General features: G+C 44.2%; 1 protein-coding gene across 1 annotated transcript in view; it reads right to left on the reverse strand.

The window, feature by feature from the left end:
• LOC143962614 (protein zwilch homolog) overlaps window positions 1-24,475 on the reverse strand; it is a 108,149-nt gene extending 83,674 nt beyond the window's left edge. Inside the window, exons 1-3 of the mRNA XM_077471927.1 lie at window positions 24,324-24,475; window positions 6,109-6,160; window positions 1,771-1,866 (exon numbers count right to left, since the gene is read on the reverse strand). Of these exons, the coding sequence (XP_077328053.1) occupies window positions 1,771-1,866; window positions 6,109-6,160; window positions 24,324-24,394 (219 nt within the window). The 5' untranslated portion in view covers window positions 24,395-24,475. The remainder of the gene's footprint in view (window positions 1-1,770; window positions 1,867-6,108; window positions 6,161-24,323) is intronic.
• Window positions 24,476-24,525: the final 50 nt, after the last annotated feature.

Genomic DNA, 24,525 nt, shown 5'->3' on the forward strand with positions numbered 1-24,525 from the left:
GTGTTTTTTTGGGGTTTTTTTTAATAAAAATTTGATCCCTTTTATTGCTGTCACAAGGAATGTAAACATCCTTGTAACAGTAATAGATGGAGACAGGTACTCTTTATGGAGGGATCGGGGGGTCTAAAAGACCTCCAATTCCTCCTTTACACTTCAAAGAATTTAGATCGTTTTTGGCTTCATTCCAGTCTGTCACAAGCCTCTGGAAGAGGCGGATAGTTGAGGCCCGGAAAGAGTGGCGGGGGGGGGGGGGGGGATGTCCCCTCCTGCTCCTCCGGGATAACAACCGAGCGGCTTTTAGCGGCATTGGTTGTTATCCTTGGAAAGCCGATCGCCCACTCTAAAAAATGTACCGGGATGACGCCTGCATCATCCCACTATAACCCCCAAAAGCCAAGAACGTGCATCTACATACGCTCGGCGGGAATGGGTTAAATTTCTGTTTACATTTAGTTCTCAGAAATACTTTAGAATTGTTCCATCTGCATTCATTTCCTTTATATTTGTGTCTACAATTCATTGGTCTCTCTTGGTATCTCCCCTGGTAGCCACCCATTCAGATGCTCAAAGAGCAAAGAATGTAAGGAAGGATAAGCCTGGGAGGTGAAGGAACACATCCCCAGCATCCCTATAGACAAGCATGTTCTTGAATGATGGTGTTCTTTCCCTGGAAATTGCACATCTAAAAAAGGGAGCCCAGGGGTGCTTTTTTTTTTATTTTATTTTTTTTTTCACTTTTGAAATCAGTGGGATGCCGATTTATGAAGAACAGGAAATGGTAAAGAAAACAGCAGCTACATGGATGGACTGATGACATAAACATCTAAAGGGAAACCAGGAATGTGTTTTTTCACTTTTGAAATCAGCAGGATGGATATTTATGAAGAACAGGAAATAGTAAAGAAAATAGCAGCTATAGGGATTGACTGATGAAATAAAATCATTTTCAAAGTAAGAAAAAATAAAAAAGGCAGGGGTCATCTATGTGCAGCCGCGGTTTCCAGCATGGGTTCCGCTGCGTCCAGGTTAACCGGTTCAGGTGCAAATCAGGTCAGAATTTTTGCCTGAATTCGCACATGAACCAGATCCAAAGACACACAGGACACACACACAGGACTCTTGGGTTCCATTGAGAGCCAGGTACACTCGCATGTCATGTGACTTGAATGCGGTGGGGAAACCGCATCCGATTCGCACATATGTGAACCCAGCCTGTGTCAGCATTTGAGTCAGTGAGTATTGTTCTTTACTAATACTTAAAATACTAAAGGCAAAACTTTTTTTTTAGTTTTGGATAAAGTGGAAAGGGATTAGACACCTTGTCAGTTTTTATTGCCTGTGCACATCAGGGAGATTCTCCTCCCCCCCCCCCCCACCATTTGTTCTGTTTACCATTATCATTGAAAGTAAAAGAAAATCCATAATTTTGAGTTGTCCTCAGAAAATAAATAGAAGGGAAATCTTCCAATGGGGGACACTAGTTCTGACATGGGGGTCCCCAAGGAATTCCCTTAATTTACAGGGATTTCCTCTCACTTCCTGTTTGGTTAGGAAGTGAAGGGAAATCTCCGCAATGGGATGCAGATGGTGAAAAAAATAAAAAAAAATAACTGACAGGGGTTATAACCCTCCTTTACCCAAAATGAAAAAAAAAAAAACTTTTGCCTACAGTTCTACTTAAATGCAATTATTGTGCTTTCAGTAAATCCTTTATATGTGCTTATTGTTCTCAAACAGGAATACATATATAGTGTTTTCATGGCACCGTACCTTTCCCTCCATAACAAAAGCCATTTCACCTCCACCCCAGAAACCTTCCAGTGACTTGCATTGGCCTGGATTAACCAAGTGGACCTGCAGGTCATCCTAAAATGAAAAAGAAAAAGAACAGTTGGGTTAGACCACATTAGAAAAGTATTACAATAATAATAATAATAATAATAACATAAAAAAAAGAAAAAAGAAAAAGAAAAGAAGAACATGTTACTCTTATATTTTTCGTATTTTATGCAGATTATTAGTAGCTGGTGGGGATAACACTAGTCTATAGGGCTGGAACAAATGATTATTTTCAGAATTGATTCGCTGGCCAATTTTTGTTTAAATTAATTTATTAATCAGAATTAAAATCTCAAATCAAAGGTTGGTGTATAATTTAGTTATTACATAAAGTAATTCTTTTTTTTTTTTTTATTTATTCTTGAATATATGCAGTATTAAATATACAATATCTCACAAAAGTCAGTACACCCCTCATATTTTTGTAAATCTTTTCATGTGACAACACTGAAGAATTGACACTTGTCTACAATGTAAAGTAGTGAGTGTACAGCTTGTATAACAGTGTAAATTTGCCGTCCCCTCAAAATAACTCAACACACAGCCATTAATGTCTAAACGGCTGGCAATAAAAGTGAGTACACCCCTAAGTGAAAAAGTCCAAATTGGGCCCAATTAGCCATTTTCCCTCCCCGGTGTCATGTGACTCGTTAGTGTTACAAGGTCTCAGGTGTGAATGGGGAGCAGGTGTGTTAAATTTGGTGTTATCGCTCTCACTCTCTCATACTGGTCACTGGAAGTACAACATGGCACCTCATGGCAAAGAACTCTCTGAGGATCTGAAAAAATATTTTTTTGCTCTACATAAAGATGGCCTAGGCTATAAGAAGATTGCCAAGACCCTGAAACTGAGCTGCAGCACGGTGGCCAAGACCATACAGCGGTATAACAGGACAAATTCCACTCAGAACAGGCCTCATCATGGTCCACCAAAGAAGTTGAGGCCACGTGCTCAGTGTCATATCCAGAGGTTGTCTTTGGGAAATAGACGTATGAGTGCTGCCAGCATTGCTGCAGAGGTTGAAGGGGTCGCGGGTCAGCCTGTCAGTGCTCAGATCATACGCCGCACACTGCATTAAATTTGTCTGCATGGCTGTCGTCCCAGAAGGAAGCCTCTTCTAAAGATGATGCATAAGAAAGCCCACAAACACTAACACTAAGGACATGGATTACTGGAACCATGTCCTGTGGTCTGATGAGACCAAGATAAACTTATTTGGTGTCAGATGGTGACAAGCGTGTGTGGGGGCAACCAGGTGAGGAGGACAAAGACAAGTGTGTCTTGTCTACAGTCAAGCATGGTGGTGGGAGTGTCATGGTCTGGGACTGCATGAGTGCTGCCGGCACTGGGGGGCTACCGATCATTGAGGGGACCATGAATGCCAACATGTACTGTGATATACTGAAGCAGAGCATGATCCCCTCCCTTCAGAGACTGGGCCGCAGGGCAGTATTCCAACATAACGACCCCCAAACACCCCTCCAAGATGACCACTGTCTTGCTAAAGAAGCTGAGGGTAAAGGTGATGGACTGGCCAAGCATGTCTCCAGACCTAAACCCTATTGACCATCTGTGGGGCATCCTCAAACAGAAGGTGGAGGAGCGCAAGGTCTCCAACATCCACCAGCTCTGTGATGTCATCATGGAGGAGGGGAAGAGGACTCCAGTGACAACCTGTGAAGCTCTGGTGACCTCCATGCCCAAGAGGGTTAAGGCAGTGCTGGAAAATAATGGAGGCCACACAAAATATTGACACTTTGGGCCCAATTTGAACATTTTCACTTAGTTTAGACATTAACCACTTACCTACCGAGCTCTTTCAACCCCTTCCTACCCAGGCCATTTTTCAGCTTTCAGAGCTGTCGCGCTTTGAATGACAATTGCGCGGTCATGCTACACTGTACCCATGTGTATTTTTTATCATTTTCGTCACACAAATAGAGCTTTCTTTTGGTGGTATTTGATCACCACTGGGGTTTAAGACCCCATTCACACCTGAGCGTTTTGTAGCTTGAAGCCTGAAGCTACAAAACACTAGAGGGGAAAAATTATATTATTCTCAATGGAGATGGTTCACATCTCCACTCCATGTCGCCTGAAGCCGAACGCCTGAAGCTCAAACAAGTTCCGGACCCTTTTTTGTCGCTCAAATTGAGCAGATTTGGGCGTTTTTCTTCTTTTAACATTGGTGACCTTTTGCCCTGCACAAAATCGTGGTAAAACATGCTGCAAATCGTGCACTATAAGCAAAAACAAAAAAAAAGAAGAAATCTGATGGGCACTGATAGGCGGCACTGGATAGGCAGCACTGATGAGGAGCTATTGACAGGCTTTACTGAGTGACACTTTGATAGGGCACTGACAGGCATTACTGATTGGCACTTTTTTGGGCACCGACAGGCTTTATAGAGGGGGACAGGCTGACAGGTGATGGGCATTGATTGGCAGATGATGGGTACCTTTTGATGGGGGCTTTGCTGATAAATCGATGTGCTGATTATCAGCACAGACCCCCCCCCCCCCCCCCGAAAGGGAGAGCCGCCGATCGGCTCTCCCTGTCGACGTGAACCAAGGAAGGACATTTACTGACACTTCCTTCCTCAGTTGTGATTGGTATGAAGCCTCTGTCAGAGGCTTCATACCCACGATCAGAGTTTCGGAGCGTGTCAGACATTGTACTACTCTGGGGAAGTGAACAGAATTTTTCAGAATTTGATATTATTTTTTAACCTGTTTGCTTTCTTGTGATAAGCTGTGATTGCCCAGAGATGCTCACATGGCACAGATGGGCTGATTGGCCCTGCTTGTACTATGTGATCACATTGACCAATCACAGCTAGCAACAAAATTGTACACAGTAGATGGCATGAAAGGAAGCCACCCATTGTTTATAACTGTCATGTCACCTGCTGTGATTGGTCACAGTGATCACATGACACTGGCAGTGAGCCGGTATGCTGATCTGTCATTGGCTGAGTTTGGTGGACACAGCCATGGACAGATTGTGCCGCTGCACAGCCCCATAGGATGTCCACTCAGAAGAAGGAATGTCCTGCCCGGCCTATAGCAAATTGACGGCTGGCGACTGACATGTATGGAGGGTGTACTGAGCTGTATGTTGCGTGTTGCACTGTGTATACCGACGTGTGTAGGGTGTACTGAGCTGTATGTTGCACTGTGTATACCGACGTGTGTAGGGTGTACTGAGCTGTATGTTGCACTGTGTATACCGACATGTGTGGAGGGTGTACTGAGCTGTATGTTGCGTGTTGCACTGTGTATACCGACATGTGTGGAGGGTGTACTGAGCTGTATGTTGCGTGCTGCACTGTGTATACCGACATGTGTGGAGGGTGTACTGAGCTGTATGTTGCGTGCTGCACTGTGTATACCGACATGTGTGGAGGGTGTACTGAGCTGTATGTTGCGTGCTGCACTGTGTATACCGACATGTGTGGAGGGTGTACTGAGCTGTATGTTGCGTGTTGCACTGTGTATACCGACATGTGTGGAGGGTGTACTGAGCTGTATGTTGCGTGTTGCACTGTGTATACCGACATGTGTGGGAGGGTGTACTGAGCTGTATGTTGCGTGCTGCACTGTGTATACCGACATGTGTGGAGGGTGTACTGAGCTGTATGTTGCACTGTGTAAACTGACATGTGTGGAGGGTGTACTGAGCTGTATGTGTGCTGCACTGTGTATGCAGACATGGATGGATGACGTACTGAGCTGTATGTGTGCTGCACTGTGTATACTGACATGGATGGATGACGTACTGAGCTGTATGTGTGCTGCACTGTGTATACTGACATGGATGGATGACGTACTGAGCTGTATGTGTGCTGCACTGTGTATACTGACATGGATGGATGACGTACTGAGCTGTATGTGTGCTGCACTGTGTATACTGACATGGATGGATGACGTACTGAGCTGTATGTGTACTGCACTGTATTTCTTGATATGTAAATAAATGTGTTCTGCATGCAGGCCAACTAATTGATAATAAAATTAGTTGACAACTATTTTTATAATCAATTACATTAATTAGTCGTTTCGCGCCCCCCCCCACTCTGGAGACATACTAGCAGGTTTACCAGCTTCCACCAAAATCATCACAAATATTCTGGCTATGGGGGGGGGGGGGGGGCAGAAGCCCCTTCTATGGGTGAATGATGGATCTGAACATCTCCAAGTTCTCTGCACCACAGACTAGGTTGGTGCTATATAAAAGGAGGAGGAAAATACGAATACCCGGCACATACCTTATAGATAAAAGGCTCTCGCTGCCTCTCTTTCTTCACTTCCTTATAGATACTGCAAGAGAAAGAAGAACGTTGCACTTTAAGCAATCTACAAATCATTCCAGATTGATACTTTAAGATTTTAAATATTTGCAAATCCTCCTCAACTGAATTTCCCTCCAGTCTGTGCCTGAAAAGGTGAACTGGGAGTTTCCATCTCTATAAAAATTCAGCAATGGTAAGTTAACCGCTCCGGAAGATTTACCCCCCCTTCGTGACCAGGTCGTTTTTTTGCGATATGGCATTACTTGAACTGAAAATTGCGTGGTTGTGCGACGCTGTACCCCAATAAAATGTATGTCCTTTTTTTATACAACTTTTTGGTGGTATTTGATCACCTCTGCGGTTTTTATTTTTTTTAGCTATAAATTTAAAAAAGGACAACAATTTGGGGGGGGGGGGGGGGGAGAACTATTTTTTATTTTCTGCTATAAAACACATCCAATAAAAAACATTTAACAACACACTTTTCTACATATGTTTAGGCCAAAATGTATTCTGCTACGTTATTTTGGGGGGGGGGGGGGGGAAATCCCAATAAGTTATAAAATATAAATAAGGTATTTTGATTGGTTTATAGCGTCTACAACTATGGGATTTTTAAAAAATTTTTTACACTAGTAATGGTGGCGATCAGCGACTTATAGTGGGGCTGTGATACTACGGCGGACCATCGGACACTAATACCAACCAATAGAGTGATCAGTGCTAAAAACATGCACTGTCACTGTACTAATGACACTGGCTGGGACATAGGGATCGACCAATATCGTTTTTTCGGGGCCAATACGATACCGATATTTTGGCCACCTCTCCTGCCGATATTATTTGCCAATATTTTAAAAAAAATAATAAAAAATAAATAAAAATTTTTACACTGTCGTTTTAATTTTTTTTTGTTTGTTGTTTTTTATCACTGGTACAAGGAATGTAAACATCTCATGTGACAGTAATAGCCAGTGACAGGTACTCTTTATGGGGGGGTCTTTAAGACCCCAAACTGCTCCTCTGCACTTGAAAGTATTAAAAATGTCAAGATCGACGGTTTTGAATACTTTCTATTTTTTAAAACTGGCGCCTTTAAGATGGCAGTAATCCGGGAAGTGATGTCATGGCATTGTTTCCGATTACTACATCCGAGACCCAAACAAAGCATTGGCTTTGTTCGGTTCTCCGGCCAGCTGGCGGATGTTCCGGCTGGTTGCTCGGGCCTCCCGGTGGGACGAGATATCCCGGGCGATCGGCGGGTCGCTCTCCCGCTGCTTATAATAACAGCCGAGCAGCTATTACAATAAAGCAAACCCCTTGAAGCAATATCAGTAAATATCGGTCAGTTTTTTTTTAACCGCTACTTCTGAAAAAGTGAATATTGATTGCATCAATAATCAGTTGACCCCTACTGGGAAGGGGTTAACATCAGAGGCGATCAAAATGGTTAAATAATTGCCTAGCACTATGTGTACTTTGTGAGGTGCTTTTACCAGGAGAAATTATGGATTTTATTCCCTGCTTTGCAGGGACACCCCCTCGTCCCCCACTGTCACAATGGAGATCTGCCTTGTTTACATAGGAGCTCCGTTCTGCGTCTCTGCCCGATGATCATCGGGTGCCGGCAGACATCCAGTGCCCGGCACCCACAGATCGGTTTCTGCTGCGAGTAAACGCAGCAGAAGTGGCCCGCCCGCACGCCTCTCTATCCGAAAGTGCAGAATCACACTAGTGATGCACCGAAATTTCGGCCGCCGAAACATATCGGCCGATAATGGAGCCGAAAATGGGGCGTGGCCTGGGTGGGGGGCGGGGTTTCCACCCCCCGCCCCTGGTGACGCCCATCATGGGGGGTGTATAGCGCAGGAGAGCCGCCTCCGCCGCCTGTTTGATCAAAGCGCCGGGAACATCACAGCTTTCATTTCAATAGCTGTGTGTTCCCGGCCGCGCGCCGTCACACACAGCCCCTCCCCCTTGTCCGGGCACTTAGATAGACAGATCATCAGCAGGATTGGACGGATGATCTGTCTATCAAAGTGATGTTCCCGGCGCTGTTATCAAACAGGCGGCGGAGGCGGCTCTCTTCCCTGCACACAGTGCACAGGCTGGCTGCAAAATGGCACACAGGCTGCAATGGGGACACAAAGGCTGCAATGGGGACACACTGGCTGCAATGGAGACACACTGGCTGCAATGGAGACACACTGGCTGCAATGGAGACACACTGGCTGCAATGGGGACACACTGGCTGCAATGGGGACACACTGGCTGCAATGGGGACACACTGGCTGCAATGGGGACACACTGGCTGCAATGGGGACACACTGGCTGCAATGGGGACACACTGGCTGCAATGGGGACACACTGGCTGCAATGGGGACACACTGGCTGCAATGGGGACACACTGGCTGCAATGGGGACACACTGGCTGCAATGGGGACACACTGGCTGCAATGGGGACACACTGGCTGCAATGGGGGATGCCTCCTGTACCACGTCCTCTGTCTCTGACCATCTCCTGTACCATGTCCCCAGTCTCTGACCATCTCCTGTACCGTGTCCACAGTCTCTGACCATCTCCTGTACCGTGTCCCCAGTCTCTGACCACCTCCTGTACCGTGTCCCCAGTCTCTGACCACCTCCTGTACCGTGTCCCCAGTCTCTGACCACCTCCTGTACCGTGTCCCCAGTCTCTGACCACCTCCTGTACCGTGTCCCCAGTCTCTGACCACCTCCTGTACCATGTATGCAGTCTCTGACCACCTCCTGTACCATGTCCCCAGTCTCTGACCACCTCCTGTACCATGTCCCCAGTCTCTGACCACCTCCTGTACCATGTCCCCAGTCTCTGACTACCTCCTGTACCATGTCCCCAGTCATTGACCACCTCCTGTACCACGTCCCCAGTCTCTGACCACCTCCTGTACCGTGTCCCCAGTCTCTGACCACCTCCTGTACCACGTCCCCAGTCTCTGACCACCTCCTGTACCACGTCCCCAGTCTCTGACCACCTCCTGTACCACGTCCCCAGTCTCTGACCACCTCCTGTACCACGTCCCCAGTCTCTGACCACCTCCTGTACCACGTCCCCAGTCTCTGACCACCTCCTGTACCACGTCCCCAGTCTCTGACCACCTCCTGTACCACGTCCCCAGTCTCTGACCACCTCCTGTACCACGTCCCCAGTCTCTGACCACCTCCTGTACCACGTCCCCAGTCTCTGACCACCTCCTGTACCACGTCCCCAGTCTCTGACCACCTCCTGTACCACGTCCCCAGTCTCTGACCACCTCCTGTACCACGTCCCCAGTCTCTGACCACCTCCTGTACCACGTCCCCAGTCTCTGACCACCTCCTGTATAAAAATATTTTTTAAAAACAGTCATTTTCGGTATCTGTGCTGTTTCGGTATCGGTTTTCGGCCTAGTGTATTTTTCATTTTCGGTATCGGTTTCGGCACCAAAAAACCCATTCGGTGCATCCCTAAATCACACATTATATAAACATACACATACACATACATATACATATACACACACAGGAGGCCACCCTGTAGCAGTCCTTAAAGTGATACTAAAGGATCGTTTTTTTTATTTTTATTTTTTAAATAAAAAAACGTGTCATACTTACCTCCACTGTGCAGCTCGTTTTGCACAGAGTGGCCACGAACATCCATTGGTGACTGTCAGGTGACTGTCCGGTCAGGTGTTTTTTTTTCACCTTAATGCATAGGATGCATTAAGGTGAAAAAACAAGAAGGTTGACAATCCCTTTAAAGTGGGAGTCCGCCGGGACTCCGCGTTTTTTATTTTTTTAAAAGCCAGCAGCTACAAATACTGCAGCTGCTGACTTTTAAAATAGTGACACTTACCCGCCCAGCGCGCCCGCGATGTCGGCACCCGAAGCCGATCTCTCGATCGTCTCTCGGGTATTGCCGCCGCCATATTGGGTATGGGAATCAGGAAGTGGAGCCTTTCGGCTTCATTTCCCGGTTCCCTACTGCGCATGCGCGAGTCGCGCTGCGCAATAAGGATGGACCACGCTGTCTCTGGGATCCGTGTGTTTCCCAGCAGGCAGCGGGGGACTTTCGGAAAGGGGCGTAATCTACGCCCCTTTCCGCAGAGAGCTATCCAGGAAGTGGGTGCATACCTGTACTGTACAGGTTCCTGCACCCCCCTCCCCCCTGAAAGGTGCCAATTGTGGCGCCGGAGGGGAGGGGGGGGAGGATTCCAATGAGCGGAAGGTCCACTTTAGGGTGGACCTCCGCTTTAAGTGGTTAAAGAGCTGACACCCTTGTATCTTAACATTGATGGTGAACCTTGACACCCCCAGATGTTTTGGAACTGCATTTCCCGTGATTCTCATGCACTCTGCAGAGTAGTTGAGCATCATGGGAAATGTAGTTCCAAAACATCTGGGGGTGCCAAGGTTCACCATCACTGGTCTAGAGAGCCTGGAAGCAGCATGCAGCCAGTTTAAGTCTGAAGAATCAGAATCCTCCGAGACAAAACTTTTTCTCATAGTTTTGGATTGGGAAAAGAATTAGAACCCCTGTCATGTTTTAATGTTTTAGACTGGGAAAGCACGGAGAAACAAACATTTTGGTTTTGTAAAAAGCGGCACATATCACACACACAGTAAACATTTTTAGGAGCACATTTAACCATTTGGTCGCCCCCAGATGTTAACCGCTTCTGAGCCAGTGTCATTAGTACAGTGACAGTGTGTACTATTATCACTGAATTAATGTCACTGGTGAGGACAGTCTATCTCCCGCTCAGCGTCAGTGTCAAGACTGTCCGCCGCAATATTGCAGTCCCCGCTACAAGTCGCTGATTGCCACTGTTACCAGTATAAAAATATATAAATAAAAATGTCAGTATATATCCCATAGTTTGTAGACGCTATAAAAACTCACACACCAATCAATATACACTAATCGGGGGGGTTTATTTTTATTTATTTTTTTACCAAAGACATGTAGCAGAATACTTTTTTTATCCAAAATTTATGAAGAATATTTTACTTCTTAAATTATTTTATTGGATATGTTTTAGAACAAAGCAAAAAAAAAAAAAACAAAAAAAAAATAGTTTTTTTATTTTCAAAATTTTCTTAATTTTTTAATTTATAGCGCAAAAATAAAAAACCCAGTGGTGATCAAATACCACCAAAAGAAAGCTTGATTTGTGTGAAAAAGGTGATATAAATGTAATTTGGGTACAGCGTCGCATGACCGCGCAATTTCCACTTAAAGTAGCGCAATGCTGAATTGCAAAAAAAAAAAAAATGCCATGGTCATGAAGGGGAGTAAAATCTTCCACAGCTGAGGTGGTTACTTAAGTTTTGCATAGAGTGTGTCGCCCATCATGGACATCCCCCCCTATTTGTCTTTTTTTACTGTTATCACTGAAAATTAAAGAAAATCCCAAATTTTGGGATTATTAATAAACAGGATTTATATAGCGCCAACAGTTTGCGCAGTGCTTTACAATATAAAAAGGGGGGCAATACAAGTTACAATACAAGATGGCCAGGCTCATAAGAGAACCAGAACAGGAATAGAGGAGAAATCTTCCAAATGGGGACACTAGTTGTGGTGACAACCAGGGATTCCCTCAGTTTGGATATATTTCCTCTCACTTCCTGTTTCCTCTATGGGACAGGAAGTGAAGATAAATCTCCCCAATGGGGCACAGATGGTAAAAAAGAAAGAGAAATATTATAACCTTCCTCTTACTCTCTGCAAAATAACAAAAACATGATTTGCCTATAGTTCTACTACTATACTTGCCAACTGCCTAACTGGGAAAATACGTCATTACTTTGACGTTAAATACCAAGTTATGGCTGCAGCTAGATGCCATAACCGGTAACCGCGGTATTTTCCTTTTCCCTCAGGTGCCAGACTTTCATATAAAAGTGGTCCCTGTGGTGGATTTGTCACAGGATCACTTTTAGAAGCAGCGGGAGAGGTTAGCGCCCCCCTCCCGATCACAGAGTCCGGGAACCATCCGGCTTCGGGAGTGCCTTGCCATTGAGATAAACGATGGCAAGATTGCCGCCACACATGTCTATGCCCTTGGAGGACCTAGACATCACTTCTGGTTCTCAGTTTTTTTTCCCCTTAAAAGTGAAGTAAAAGTTTTTGTTTTGTTTTTTCCTATTCATACTTACCTAGGTGGATGCTTCATCTGTCCCCCCCCCCCCAGACCCTCTGAACTGAAAACCAAGCGATCAAACATCACTGATCGCTCGGTTTTCAGAGCTCCGTGAGCAGAGAGATGTAGACTGTCAGTCACAGCTCTCTGCTCAACTCCCTCCTCGCTCAGGGGGCGGAGCGGCCGTCTTAGGCTCTCGGTGGCTCGAGGAGGGGGCGGAGAGGCCGTCTTAGGCTCTCGGTGGCTCGAGGAGGGGGCGGAGAGGCCGTCTTAGGCTCTCGGTGGCTCGAGGAGGGGGCGGAGAGGCCGTCTTAGGCTCTCGGTGGCTCGAGGAGGGGGCGGAGAGGCCGTCTTAGGCTCTCGGTGGCTCGAGGAGGGGGCGGAGAGGCCGTCTTAGGCTCTCGGTGGCTCGAGGAGGGGGCGGAGAGGCCGTCTTAGGCTCTCGGTGGCTCGAGGAGGGGGCAGAGAGGCCGTCTTAGGCTCTCGGTGGCTCGAGGAGGGGGCAGAGAGGCCGTCTTAGGCTCTCGGTGGCTCGAGGAGGGGGCAGAGAGGCCGTCTTAGGCTCTCGGTGGCTCGAGGAGGGGGCAGAGAGGCCGTCTTAGGCTCTCGGTGGCTCGAGGAGGGGGCGGAGCGGCCGTATTAGGCTCTCAGTGGCTCGAGGAGGGGGCGGAGCGGCCGTATTAGGCTCTCAGTGGCTCGAGGAGGGGGCGGAGCGGCCGTATTAGGCTCTCAGTGGCTCGAGGAGGGGGCGGAGTGGCCATCTTAGGCTCTCAGTGGGTCGCTGGGAGGCTGAGACGGGTGACAGTCCAGGCACCTGGCAGATCTAGACTCGTGGTCGGGATGATGCGGTGCCTGGACTCCTGGACTGACATTGGTGACCTCAGCTGAAAAAGGGTCAACAGAAGTGCAAAACGAACTGCACTCTTATGATCCATAGGAGAAGTACAGTCAAACGAGCTCAGGCTGGACTTCTCCTTTAACCACTTACAGACTGGAAAATTTTCCCCCTTAATGACCGGGCCATTTTTTGCGATACGGCACTGCGTCGCTTCAACTGACAATTGCGCGGTTGTGTGATGCTGTACCAAAAAAACAAAAATTGGCAGCCTTTTTTCCCCACAAACAGAGCTTTCTTTTGGTGGTATTTGATCACCTCTGCGGTTTTTATTTTTTGCCTATAAACAAAAAAAGCGACAATTTTGAAGAAAAAAAAAAAAAAACAATATTTATTTTTGCTATAATAAATAGCCCAAAATCAAAAATAAATAAAGTCTTCATCAGGTTAGGCAAATAAAATTAAAAAAAATTTGCAATAAGCGTATATTGACAGTTATCATTTCTGCAAAATAAGGGATAGATTTATGGCATTTTTATTATTAATTTAGATTTTTACTAGTAATGGCGGTGATCTGCGATTTTTAGCGGGACTGCGACATTGCAGTGGACAGATTGGACACTTGATACTTTTTTGGGACCATTGACATTTATACAGCGATCAGAGCTAAAAATAGCCACTGATTACTGTATAAATGTCACGGGCAGGGAAGGGGTTAACACTAGGGGGCGATTAAGGTGTTAAATGTGTTCCCTGGGGTGTGTTTCTAACTGTATGTGGGCTGGGCTGACTGGAGGAGGAGAGAGATCGCTGTTCCTTCCTAATCACTAGGAACAGCAGAACTCTCTCTAACTCCCCTGTCAGAATGGAGATATGTCTGTTTACATTGACAGATCCCCGTTCTGGCTCTCATTCCCGCCGCCGGCCACCCGTATCGTGTCCCCAGCCGTACCCCAGATCTCTCCATAAAAGAGGACCTGTCATGCTGTATTGTTATCAGAAGAGAGGTTTACATTCATTGCGATAGCAGTAAAAGTGATCAATTTTTTTTTTTTTTTTTTTTTTTTTTTTTAAAAGGGGCATGTAATAAAAAAAAAAAAAACATATGCATTCGCTACTGCGCGTGCGGATAGAGACACTTAAAATAAAAACATTTATATATATATATATATATATATATATATATATATATATATATATATATATATATATATAAATAATGTTTTATTTTAAGTGTCTCTATCCGCACGCGCAGTAGAGAATGCATATGTAAACTGTGTTTGCACCATACATGTGAGGTATTGCCATGAATGTTAGAGCGAGAGCAATAATTCTGGCACTAGACCTCCTCTGTAACTCTAAACAGGTAACCTGTAAAAAAAAATAAAAAAAAAAATTTTTTTTTTAAAACACATGCCGACCAACGCACAACTATATACGTCGCCAGAATGGAACGGCTGGTCAAAAGGGCGTACAGGTACATCCCCTTTAAGATGCGGCATTGTGGGCACATGCCGCATGCTCCGTGGCCGCAGCTCCCATGGACTATGTCCACGATCGTGTCACAGAGCGGAAGAATGGGGAGATACCTATGTAAGCAAGGCATTTCCCCGTTCTGTCATCAGGAGCAGTGATCGCTGTCCTGTCAGTGGTAGCCCACCCCCCCCCCACAGTTAGAATCACTCCCTAGGACACACCTTAACCCCTTGATCGCCCCCTAGTGTTTAACCCCTTCCCTGCCAGTGTCATTTACACAGTAATCAGTGAATTTTTATAGCACTGATCGCTGTATAAATGACAATGGTCCAAAAATAGTATCAAAAGTGTCCGATGTGTCCGCCTTAATGTCGCAGTCATGGAATAAATAAATAAATATTGCAAATAACCGCTATTACTAATAAAAAAAAAAAAATAATAATAATAATGCCATAAAATTATCCCCTATTTTGTAGACGCTATAACTTTTGCGCAAACCAATCAATAAACGCTTATTGTGATTGTTTTTACCAAAAATAGGTAGAAGAATACATATCGGCCTAATCTGAGGAAGAAAAAAAAAAAAGTTTTTTATTAGAAATTAGATTTTTTTTTTTTATCTAAAAAATTTGATTTTTTTTGGGGGGGGGGGGGGGGATATTATGGCAAAAAGTAAAAAAAAAAAAAATTTACACTTATTTTTTGTTTATAGCGCAAAAAATAAAAACCGCAGGAGGTGATCAAATACCACCAAAAGAAAGCTTTATTTGTGGGAAAAAAGGGACGTCAATTTTGTTTGGGTGCAATGCCACACGACCGCGCAATTATCAGTTAAAGCGACGCAGTGCCGAATTGCAAAATGTGCTCTGGTCAGGAAGAGGTAAATTCTTCCGGGGGCTGTGGTTAAAAAACGTCGCCTATGGAGATTTTTAAGTACCGTAGTTTGTCGCCATTCCACGAGGGTGCGCAATTTTAAAGCGTGACATGTTCGGTATCTATGTACTCTGCGTTATATCATCTTTCATATTATACAAAAAAATTGGGGTATATACAGCGGGTAAAATACGTATTGAACATGTAATAATTTTTCTAGGTAAATAGATTTCTAAAAGGTGCTATTGACATGAAATTTTCCCCCACATGTCGGTGACAATCCATACATACAAAGACACCCAAACGAATACGTTCAGAAATGAAGTTCTGTGTAATAAAATGGAAGGACACAGGGAACATGTACTGAACACGCTAAACTGAAATGTATTTAATACTTGGTACAAAATCCTTTGTTGGTAAGGAAGGCTTCAAGACGCCTCCTGTATGAAGAAACGAGTCGCATGCGTTGCTCAGGTGTGATTTTGCTCTTCAAATCTTGAAGGTTCCGTGGGCCTCTTCTATGAACTCTGATCTTTAGTTCTTTCCAAAGATTTTCTATTGGATTCAAGTCAGGTGATTGGCTGAGCCATTCTAGCAGATTTATTTTCTTTGAAATCTATTGAGAGTTTCCTTGGCTTTGTGTGTTGGTATCATTGTCTTGCTGAAATGTCCTCCCTTCGTTTCATCTTCACCATCCTGCAAGATGGCAGCAAATGTTATCAAGAATGTCTTGGTGTTAGAGCTGCACGATTCTGGCCAAAATGAGAATTACATTTTTTTTTGCTTAGAATAAAAAGATCACGATTCTCGTGACGTAAAATCTTTCACATTATACAAAAAAAAAAAAAAAAAAAAAAAAAAATGGGCTAACATTACTGGTTAGTTTTCTTTTTTTTTATTCATTAATTTTTTTCCCCAAAAAATTGCTTTTGAAAGAGCGCTCCGCAAATACAGTGTGACATAAAATATTGCAATAACCACATTTTATTCTCTAGGGTCTCTACTAAAAAAAAAATATATATATAATAATAATAATATTATAATATATATTTGGGTGTTCCAAGTAATTTTCTAGCAAAAAAAAAAAAAAAAGATTTTATATCTTGAAACCAACAAACGTCAGAAAGAGGTTTAGTGTTTTAAGCTAAAGTAATAGACAAAAGTATCCCTGCGCTATCAAAAATCTATTAAAGCGGGAGTCCACCGGGACTCTGCGTTTTTTTTTTTTTTTTTTTTTTTTTAAAAGCCAGCAGCTACAAATACTGCAGCTGCTGACTTTTAAATAGTGACACTTACCTGTCCAGCGCGCCCGCGATGTCGGCACCCGAAGCCGATCGCTCGCTCGTCTATCGGGTCCTGCCGCCGCCATCTTGGGTATGGGAATCAGGAAGTGGAGCCTTTCGGCTTCATTTCCCGGTTCCCTACTGCGCATGCGCGAGCCGCGCGGCGCAATCCGGACGGTCCCCGCTGCCTCTGGGAGCTGTGTGTTTCCCAGCAGGCAGCGGGGCACTTGCTGAAGGGGGCGGGCGCTTGCGGAAAGGGGCATAACGTACGCCCCTTTCCGCAGAGAGCTAGCCCGGAAGTGGGTGCAGTTACCTGGATTATCCAGGTAACTGCACCCCCCTCCCCCCTGAAAGGTGCCGATTGTGGCGCCGGAGGGGGGGGGGGATTCCGATGAGCGGAGGTCCATTTTAGGGTGGACCTCCGCTTTAAGCCTCAATTAGGGTTGCAGCCAAACACTGACAGAGGTATAAGCCCTACCACTGAAACATATAGCAACAAATCAAATAAATGGTGTTGCGCTCCCTTAAACTAAATAATATTAATCCATGAAATGCTAACCAATAAAAACATAAATTATCTGTGCATAAATTCTGATTCCCGTGATAAATCGTGATCAGTGATCAAAGTGACTAGTGCAACAAAGCATTCCAAACGAATATATATATATATATATATATACACATAAAAAAGTAATACAAACAATTCATCAAGATAAATCTGAGAATATCCGCATTAAAACAGCGCTCTGTAGAAAGTCCTTTACAGAAATAGCAATGTACGAGCAATCACTAAAAAGTTCTTAATGTGCAGATAAGGTGTCTATAGTGATCTAATCAGCATTGCACGGTGATCAAAGTGCTGTCGACCTTTCTTCCACCATAAACCGGGAGTGCGTCACCACATGCGATGCGTACCCCCTAGGGGGTTAAACTCACCAGACACTGCTGAAAACACAAGCCTTAAGGAGTAGTCACTTCCTTGAGTATGGTAATATATCACCTTAGCGTTGCAGTTCCAAACAGTCCTCCAAGTTTGTCATAAAAATAAAACAAAGTGTGCACATAGCATAATACTGTTTTATTTTTTAAAAGGTTCGCACAAAATAATAAAATCACCCATTTAAATATCTGCGTACATTGTTTAAAACATCATCAGCATTTCAAAATTGTGTACTTCACCGATTATTCAGATCCCCGAGCCATCCACAAGTGTTCCTCTGTGTACACTGTGCATCACTTCCTGGTCTGTGGTCAGCGGTGGAGCGCACACCTCACTTCCGGTAGCGTCGTGTAGGCCACGCCCTGACGCGTTTCGTCACTTCCGACTTCAACAGAGGGCGTGGCTACACGACGCCGACGGCCAATATATATTCAACAGTCTCACACCCTGTCAACCAATCACGTAGCCCTGCACTATCCAGCCCACATGACGCTGCACATCGTCATGGTAACCGGACGCGGCCAGCTCGGTTCTCAATACAGGGGAGAGATAATTGAATGAACACAAACGATCGCCGAACTACTGGCGACCTCCTTAGCAGAACAGGCAAAATGAACATTACGCCAAAAACAATACATGAAAGAAAGAAACATAGACCTCCTAATTAAAATTACCCTTAATATACACATAAATAAAAATATAAATACAAAATTACATAGTACAGGAAGATAGTGAACTACCCATTAGATCCTCACATGATCCATGTATGTTTGTGTAATATGTGAGCAAGGACCTATATACACATACAAGGTCCATAAGCTGTCTCCCTAAGAGATACATCCTATTTAGAAAGAGCTAGTGTGTATGTCATGTGCATCATCCAAAATATACCTATACTTATACATGTATAGGCCGGCTTTAAAATATACCCTTTTTGTTTTGGTATATATATATATATATATATATGTAAAGAAATAGAAACCACATATATAAAATCGCATAGACCAAAGTGAAAATCGCATAAAATCACCTTATAGTGATGAATACCAATAAATAGATTTTCTTACTCGGTGTAAATAGAAACACATAAAATCGCATAAATAGAAAAGAAATCGCATATACCCATAAAGTGATAAATGCAAATAAATAAAGTATCACACAAAGTGTGTATAAAGCAAAATTAAATAGTGAAACATTCAGTGCAAACAAATGTAGAAGTCTCTCAAACTGCAAACAAAAATAAAAAAAGTGGCAAAAAAATCCGTAAAGTGCTTCTCGTAGTAGCAGGTGCAATACAACGTAAACTGTGCACACTCTGGTGTCTCTTCAGTGTCCCGCAGTTAACATATAGGGTGGCCCCTTACCTTACTGCTGTAAGGCAAACAGCATAAAGAGACCAAGGTCTCAGATGGTGACAGCGGTGTACCCTTAGTTCCAAGCTAGGAGGACTTCTCCCCACATTAAGGCAGGATCTCACAGAGAAGGAAACAGGAGGGCTCCAAATGGTGAAGTATGTATACACTTTTATTACAAAACTCAAACAAATGGAAAGGTACTCACAAACAAATCAGTTTAAAAATGCCAGATAGCAGTTTAAAATGTTCCTTTTTCGTCTCTCAGACGTGGCTTCCTGTATCCACAAGCACTTCCTTCCCACGCGTATCGTCATGTGACTTCATCAGGGATGTAGTCTTTTTTCACTTACACACAAAGTCTATTCCATTGACAAATTGTTACAATGTTTATACTTAAGTTCAACTGATAAAGAATGTTTTGATTCTTGGCAAACTGCCCAGATTTTCTCTTCCTTTCTTTTGAGGGGTGTGGCTTCAGAAGAGCAGAGAGAATTGTTTGCATAGAAAGAATTGTGAAACACTTTAGTCAAGGTCGCCATAATGATTCTTGGCCATTAATTGTGCTCTACTTGGTGCATTTTTCCCCATTCATCCTTCCTTCAATGATATGAAGTTTGCCAGTACCACCGGCCCCACACCATGATGTTCTCACCTACAAACCTCACTGTTGGTATGGGGGGTGTTTTTGATGTGCCATGTGACCTCCAAACATGGTATGTATTATGACATCCAAAGAATTCCATTTTGGTCTCCTCTGACCAGACTATATTCTCCCCGTATTTCACAGGCTTGTCTAAATGTTGTGCAGCAAACTTTAAACGAGCTTCAACATGCTTCTTCTCCAGCAATGGAGCCTTGTGTGGTGAGCGTGCATACAGGCCATGGGGGGGTGAGTGCATTATTTATTGTTGTATCCGCTAATTCTAGATCTTTCTGAAGCTCTCCACAAGTGCTCCTTGGCTCTTAGACAATTCTTCGGATCGTTCTTTTCACTCTTGCAAGGAAGCCCCTGGCTGTGGTCGGTTTATGAATTGATGTTCTTTCCACTTCTGGATTATGGCCCCAACAGTGCTCACTGGAACATTCAGACGTTTAAAAATCCTTCTGTAACCAATGCCATCAGTATGTTTTAAAACAATAAGGTTGCAAAGGTCTCGAGAGAGCGCTTTGCTTTTACGCATCATAAGATGTTTGTTGTGTGACACCTTGGTAATGAGACACCTTTTTATAGGCCAGGGACATGCAATTAGCCGGACCTCCAGTTGTTGCGGAACTACAAGTTCCATGAGGAATAGCGAGACTGATAGCCACAAGCATGACACCCAGAGGCAGAGGCATGATGGGACTTGTAGTTTTGCAACAGTTGGAGGACCACTAATTGCATATCCCTGCTATAGGCCATCAGTGGAGACTGAACCAGCTGATATTAATTTGTGCTGACAATTTCATGTCAATAGCCCCTTAACAAATATATTTACCTAGAAAACTGGCGACGTGTTCAATACTTATTTTACCCGCTGTATTGTAAAAGAAGCACCACCCATCCCCCCCCCCCATAAAAAAAAAAAAAAGGATACTAGGGACGTTAGAGGCAACAATATATGAAAAAGATATAGAAATGTATTATGATAAAATATATGGTGTAAACACCACCAACAAGAAATGACATATATAGCAAAAGCAAAATAGTATAACAGATATAAAACAAATGCAGATCCTTCAGTATTACACCCAACGCGTTTCTGGACCTGTGTAGAGTCCTTTCTTCAGGGGAATTTTGTTTGAAGTAATATTGATATTCTATAATGAGACAAATTCACACATGAGATTCATATTCAGGGTTACATATACACATACATATTCTGTAACCCTGCATATGAATCTCATGTGTGAATTTGTCTCATTATAGAATATCAATATTACTTCAAACAAAATGCCCCTGAAGAAAGGACTCTACACAGGTCCAGAAACGCGTTGGGTGTAATACTTAAGGATCTGCATTTGTTTTATATCTGTTATACTATTTTGCTTATGCTATATGTCATTTCTTGTTGGTGGTGTTTGTACCATACATTTTATCATAATACATTTCTATATCTTTTTCATATATTGTTGAATTGCCTCTAAAAGCAGGGCTCGACAAACCCAGGCACCAGGTCGCCATGGCAACCAGAAATCGCACCCTGGCGCCTAGGCTGCCACCAGCCCACTCACTATCGATGCCCCAGGCATGCAGTGCATTAACACTGACCGCCGTTCTCCTCCCTTCTCCACACCCAGCGGGCGCTTGATGCTTGCCAGAGCCGCTGAGTGTGTGAAACTGACAAGTAACTGAGAGGGAAGGATCTGTCAGATTTGAGCTTGATGTCGGGGGTGGGCAGGACCCGGCTGGTCAAACACCAGCCAATGTGATCTGGGCGGGCCACTACGTGTATGTGACCCCACCCCTTTCGTTAAGCAGCACAATCATTGGCTGGTGTTTGATAGCTGCTGGGTCGCACCCACCCCGGCCACCCCCCACATTAAGCTCACTTCTGACAGCTCCTCTCTGTTACTTGTCCGTTTCACAGTTACTGAGTGTTCAGTGTGCAACCTGCCAGTGCCAATCGGTGCCATCTGCCACTGCCAACCAGTGCCACCTGCCAGTGTCACTGCCAATCAGTGCCATCTATCAGTGCCACCGCCAATCAGTGGCACCTGCCAGTGCCATTAGTGCCACCTGCCAATGCCTACCAGTGCCACCTGCCAATCAGTGCCACTGCCATCTATCAGTGCCACCTGCCAATTAGAGCCACGTGCCAGCGCCACCTTCCAGTGCCAACCAATGCCACCTGCCAGTGCCAATAGTGCCACCTGCAATTTCCAAACCAGTGCCACCTGCCAATGCCTGCCAGTGCCACTGCCAATCAGTGCCACCTGCCAGCACCACCTGCCAGTGCCAACGGGCAACCAGTGCCATCTGATGAAATAAGGGGAAATAGACTTGGCGCTATACCTTTAAGTTGCAATATTAAATGGTGAAAAGCAAAATTTTAATTTAAAAAATTATAATTTATATAAATTTTCCAGCTTGCTGGTAAGTGATAAAAACCACAAACAGTTCTATTTATAACAACCACTTATCTTTAGTGATTTTTTTAAAACTCTAATGATTTTTTAAAAGGAAACCACATACACCTGTGTTAGTACCGTGAAAGTGCTAACCTTATTATGCGAAATAAACCATAAATAAACATACAATTACTATGATTGGTAATAAAATGCAAGTGACAACCATTAAAAAACCCAAGTGAAATTTGAGCATAAAATATCAAAAGCAATTAAAAAAGGTATTCCTAAAAGTTAATTTATATCAAACTAATATCAAATTCATAAAATGTTAATTAGTGAAAATCCCACTTTTTCATAAGCAGTGTACTGAGTGCCACATCCTAAATAGCATGTGAATAATAACAAGTGAAAAATAATAATTTGATGAACAGTGAAAAATCTTCCGTGAGTGTCTTCAAAACAGTGTCTGCAACTGCTGCTCCCATAATAAGGTTAGCACTTTCACGGTACTAACACAGGTGTATGTGGTTTCCTTTTAAAAAATCATTAGAGTTTTAAAAAAATCACTAAAGATAAGTGGTTGTTATAAATAGAACTGTTTGTGGTTTTTTTTTTATCACTTTCCAGCAAGCTGGAAAATTTATATAAATTATAGTTTTTTTAATTTAAATTTTGCTTTTCACCATTTAATATTGCAACTTAAAAGGTATAGCGCCAAGTCTATTTCCCCTTATTTCATCAGTATTTCCACCCACATAGGGTGGGAAATTAAATAGAGACCGCTCATACCACAATTATACCAATTTGCCCCATAGCGCAACCTCCCCCCACCTTTACTTTTTACTAACCAGTGCCATCTGTCAGTCCCAAACCAGTGCCACCTGCCAGCGCCAACCAGTGCCATCTGTCAGTCCCAAACCAGTGCCACCTGCCAGTGCCAACCAGTGCCATCTGTCAGTCCCAAACCAGTGCCACCTGCTAGAGCCAACCAGTGCCATCTGTCAGTCCCAAACCAGTGCCACCTGCTAGAGCCAACCAGTGCCATCTGTCAGTCCCAAACCAGTGCCACCTGCCAGCGCCAACCAGTGCCATCTGTCAGTCCCAAACCAGTGCCACCTGCTAGAGCCAACCAGTGCCATCTGTCAGTCCCAAACCAGTGCCACCTGCCAGCGCCAACCAGTGCCATCTGTCAGTCCCAAACCAGTGCCACCTGCCAGCGCCAACCAGTGCCATCTGTCAGTCCCAAACCAGTGCCACCTGCCAGCGCCAACCAGTGCCATCTGTCAGTCCCAAACCAGTGCCACCTGCTAGAGCCAACCAGTGCCATCTGTCAGTCCCAAACCAGTGCCACCTGCCAGCGCCAACCAGTGCTATCTGTCAGTCCCAAACCAGTGCCACCTGCCAGCGCCAACCAGTGCCATCTGCCAATTCCAAACCAGTGCCACCAACCAGTGCCACCTGCTAGAGCCAACCAGTTCCATCTGCTGCCAGCCTTACTCTTTCTGGTCAGCCCATAACCCTGATGTAATAGCATTACATTGGAGTTATTGACTGGGTGCTCCGTTGTGAGTTGGGGGGGTGAAAATTACTGGCCTTACCCCGGGAGCTGACAATCCATACCACTCTTAAAAAAACTGGCCTAACTTTTTTAACTGGCTCCTAGATTCAAAGCAAATTTGTCAAGCTCTGCTCTAAAGTCCCTAGTATCTTTTTATCTTTTTTTTTTTTCTTTTGGGGGGGGGGGGGGGTGCTTCTTTTATAATACTGCTCATTTGGCATGTCGGCAACATGTAGGTCCTGTTGGTTGCATTCCTATATGTATTAAAAGTGTATTTCCCCCGTACAAAAATTGTGTTCGAAAAAACACTGTACAAATACAGCGTGGCATTAAAAAATTGCAACACCTGCCATTTTATCCTGCTAAAAAATTTTTAAAAAAAATACACACACACACATATATATATATATTTGGGGGCTCCAATATTTTTTTTTTTTTATAGCAAAAAATACTGATTTAAACAACAAATGTCATAACGAAAGGCCTGGTCCTTAAGTGGTTAATTAAAAAAAAAAAAAAAAAGGAAATGTAAACAGGAAATGGCGGTAACGCATAGCAACCAAAAAGTCAGATAAAGTTGTGATTGGTTGCTATGGACACCACAGAATGAAGAAGTGACATTCTCCTCCCGGTGTGTCCAATGAGGTGACACTCACCCGCTGAGGAAGGAGAAGAGCTCACTGGCCGCCCCGTGCCGGTCCCTCCACATCCTCCCCTCCTCTGCCATCCGAACTGCGCGCCCTGTCACTCCGGGGTCACCGCCCCGGAAGTACTCCCGCACTCCCTACTACTGGAAACAAGAAACTTCGAAGAAAACAGCTTAAAAACCACAAAATATCCACCGAAACGAAAAATGGA

Source organism: Lithobates pipiens, unplaced genomic scaffold (assembly GCF_037356315.1).
Source record: "Lithobates pipiens isolate NorthernLeopardFrog02 unplaced genomic scaffold, aLitPip1_a1.2 Scaffold_8, whole genome shotgun sequence".
Lineage (NCBI taxonomy): Eukaryota > Metazoa > Chordata > Amphibia > Anura > Ranidae > Lithobates > Lithobates pipiens.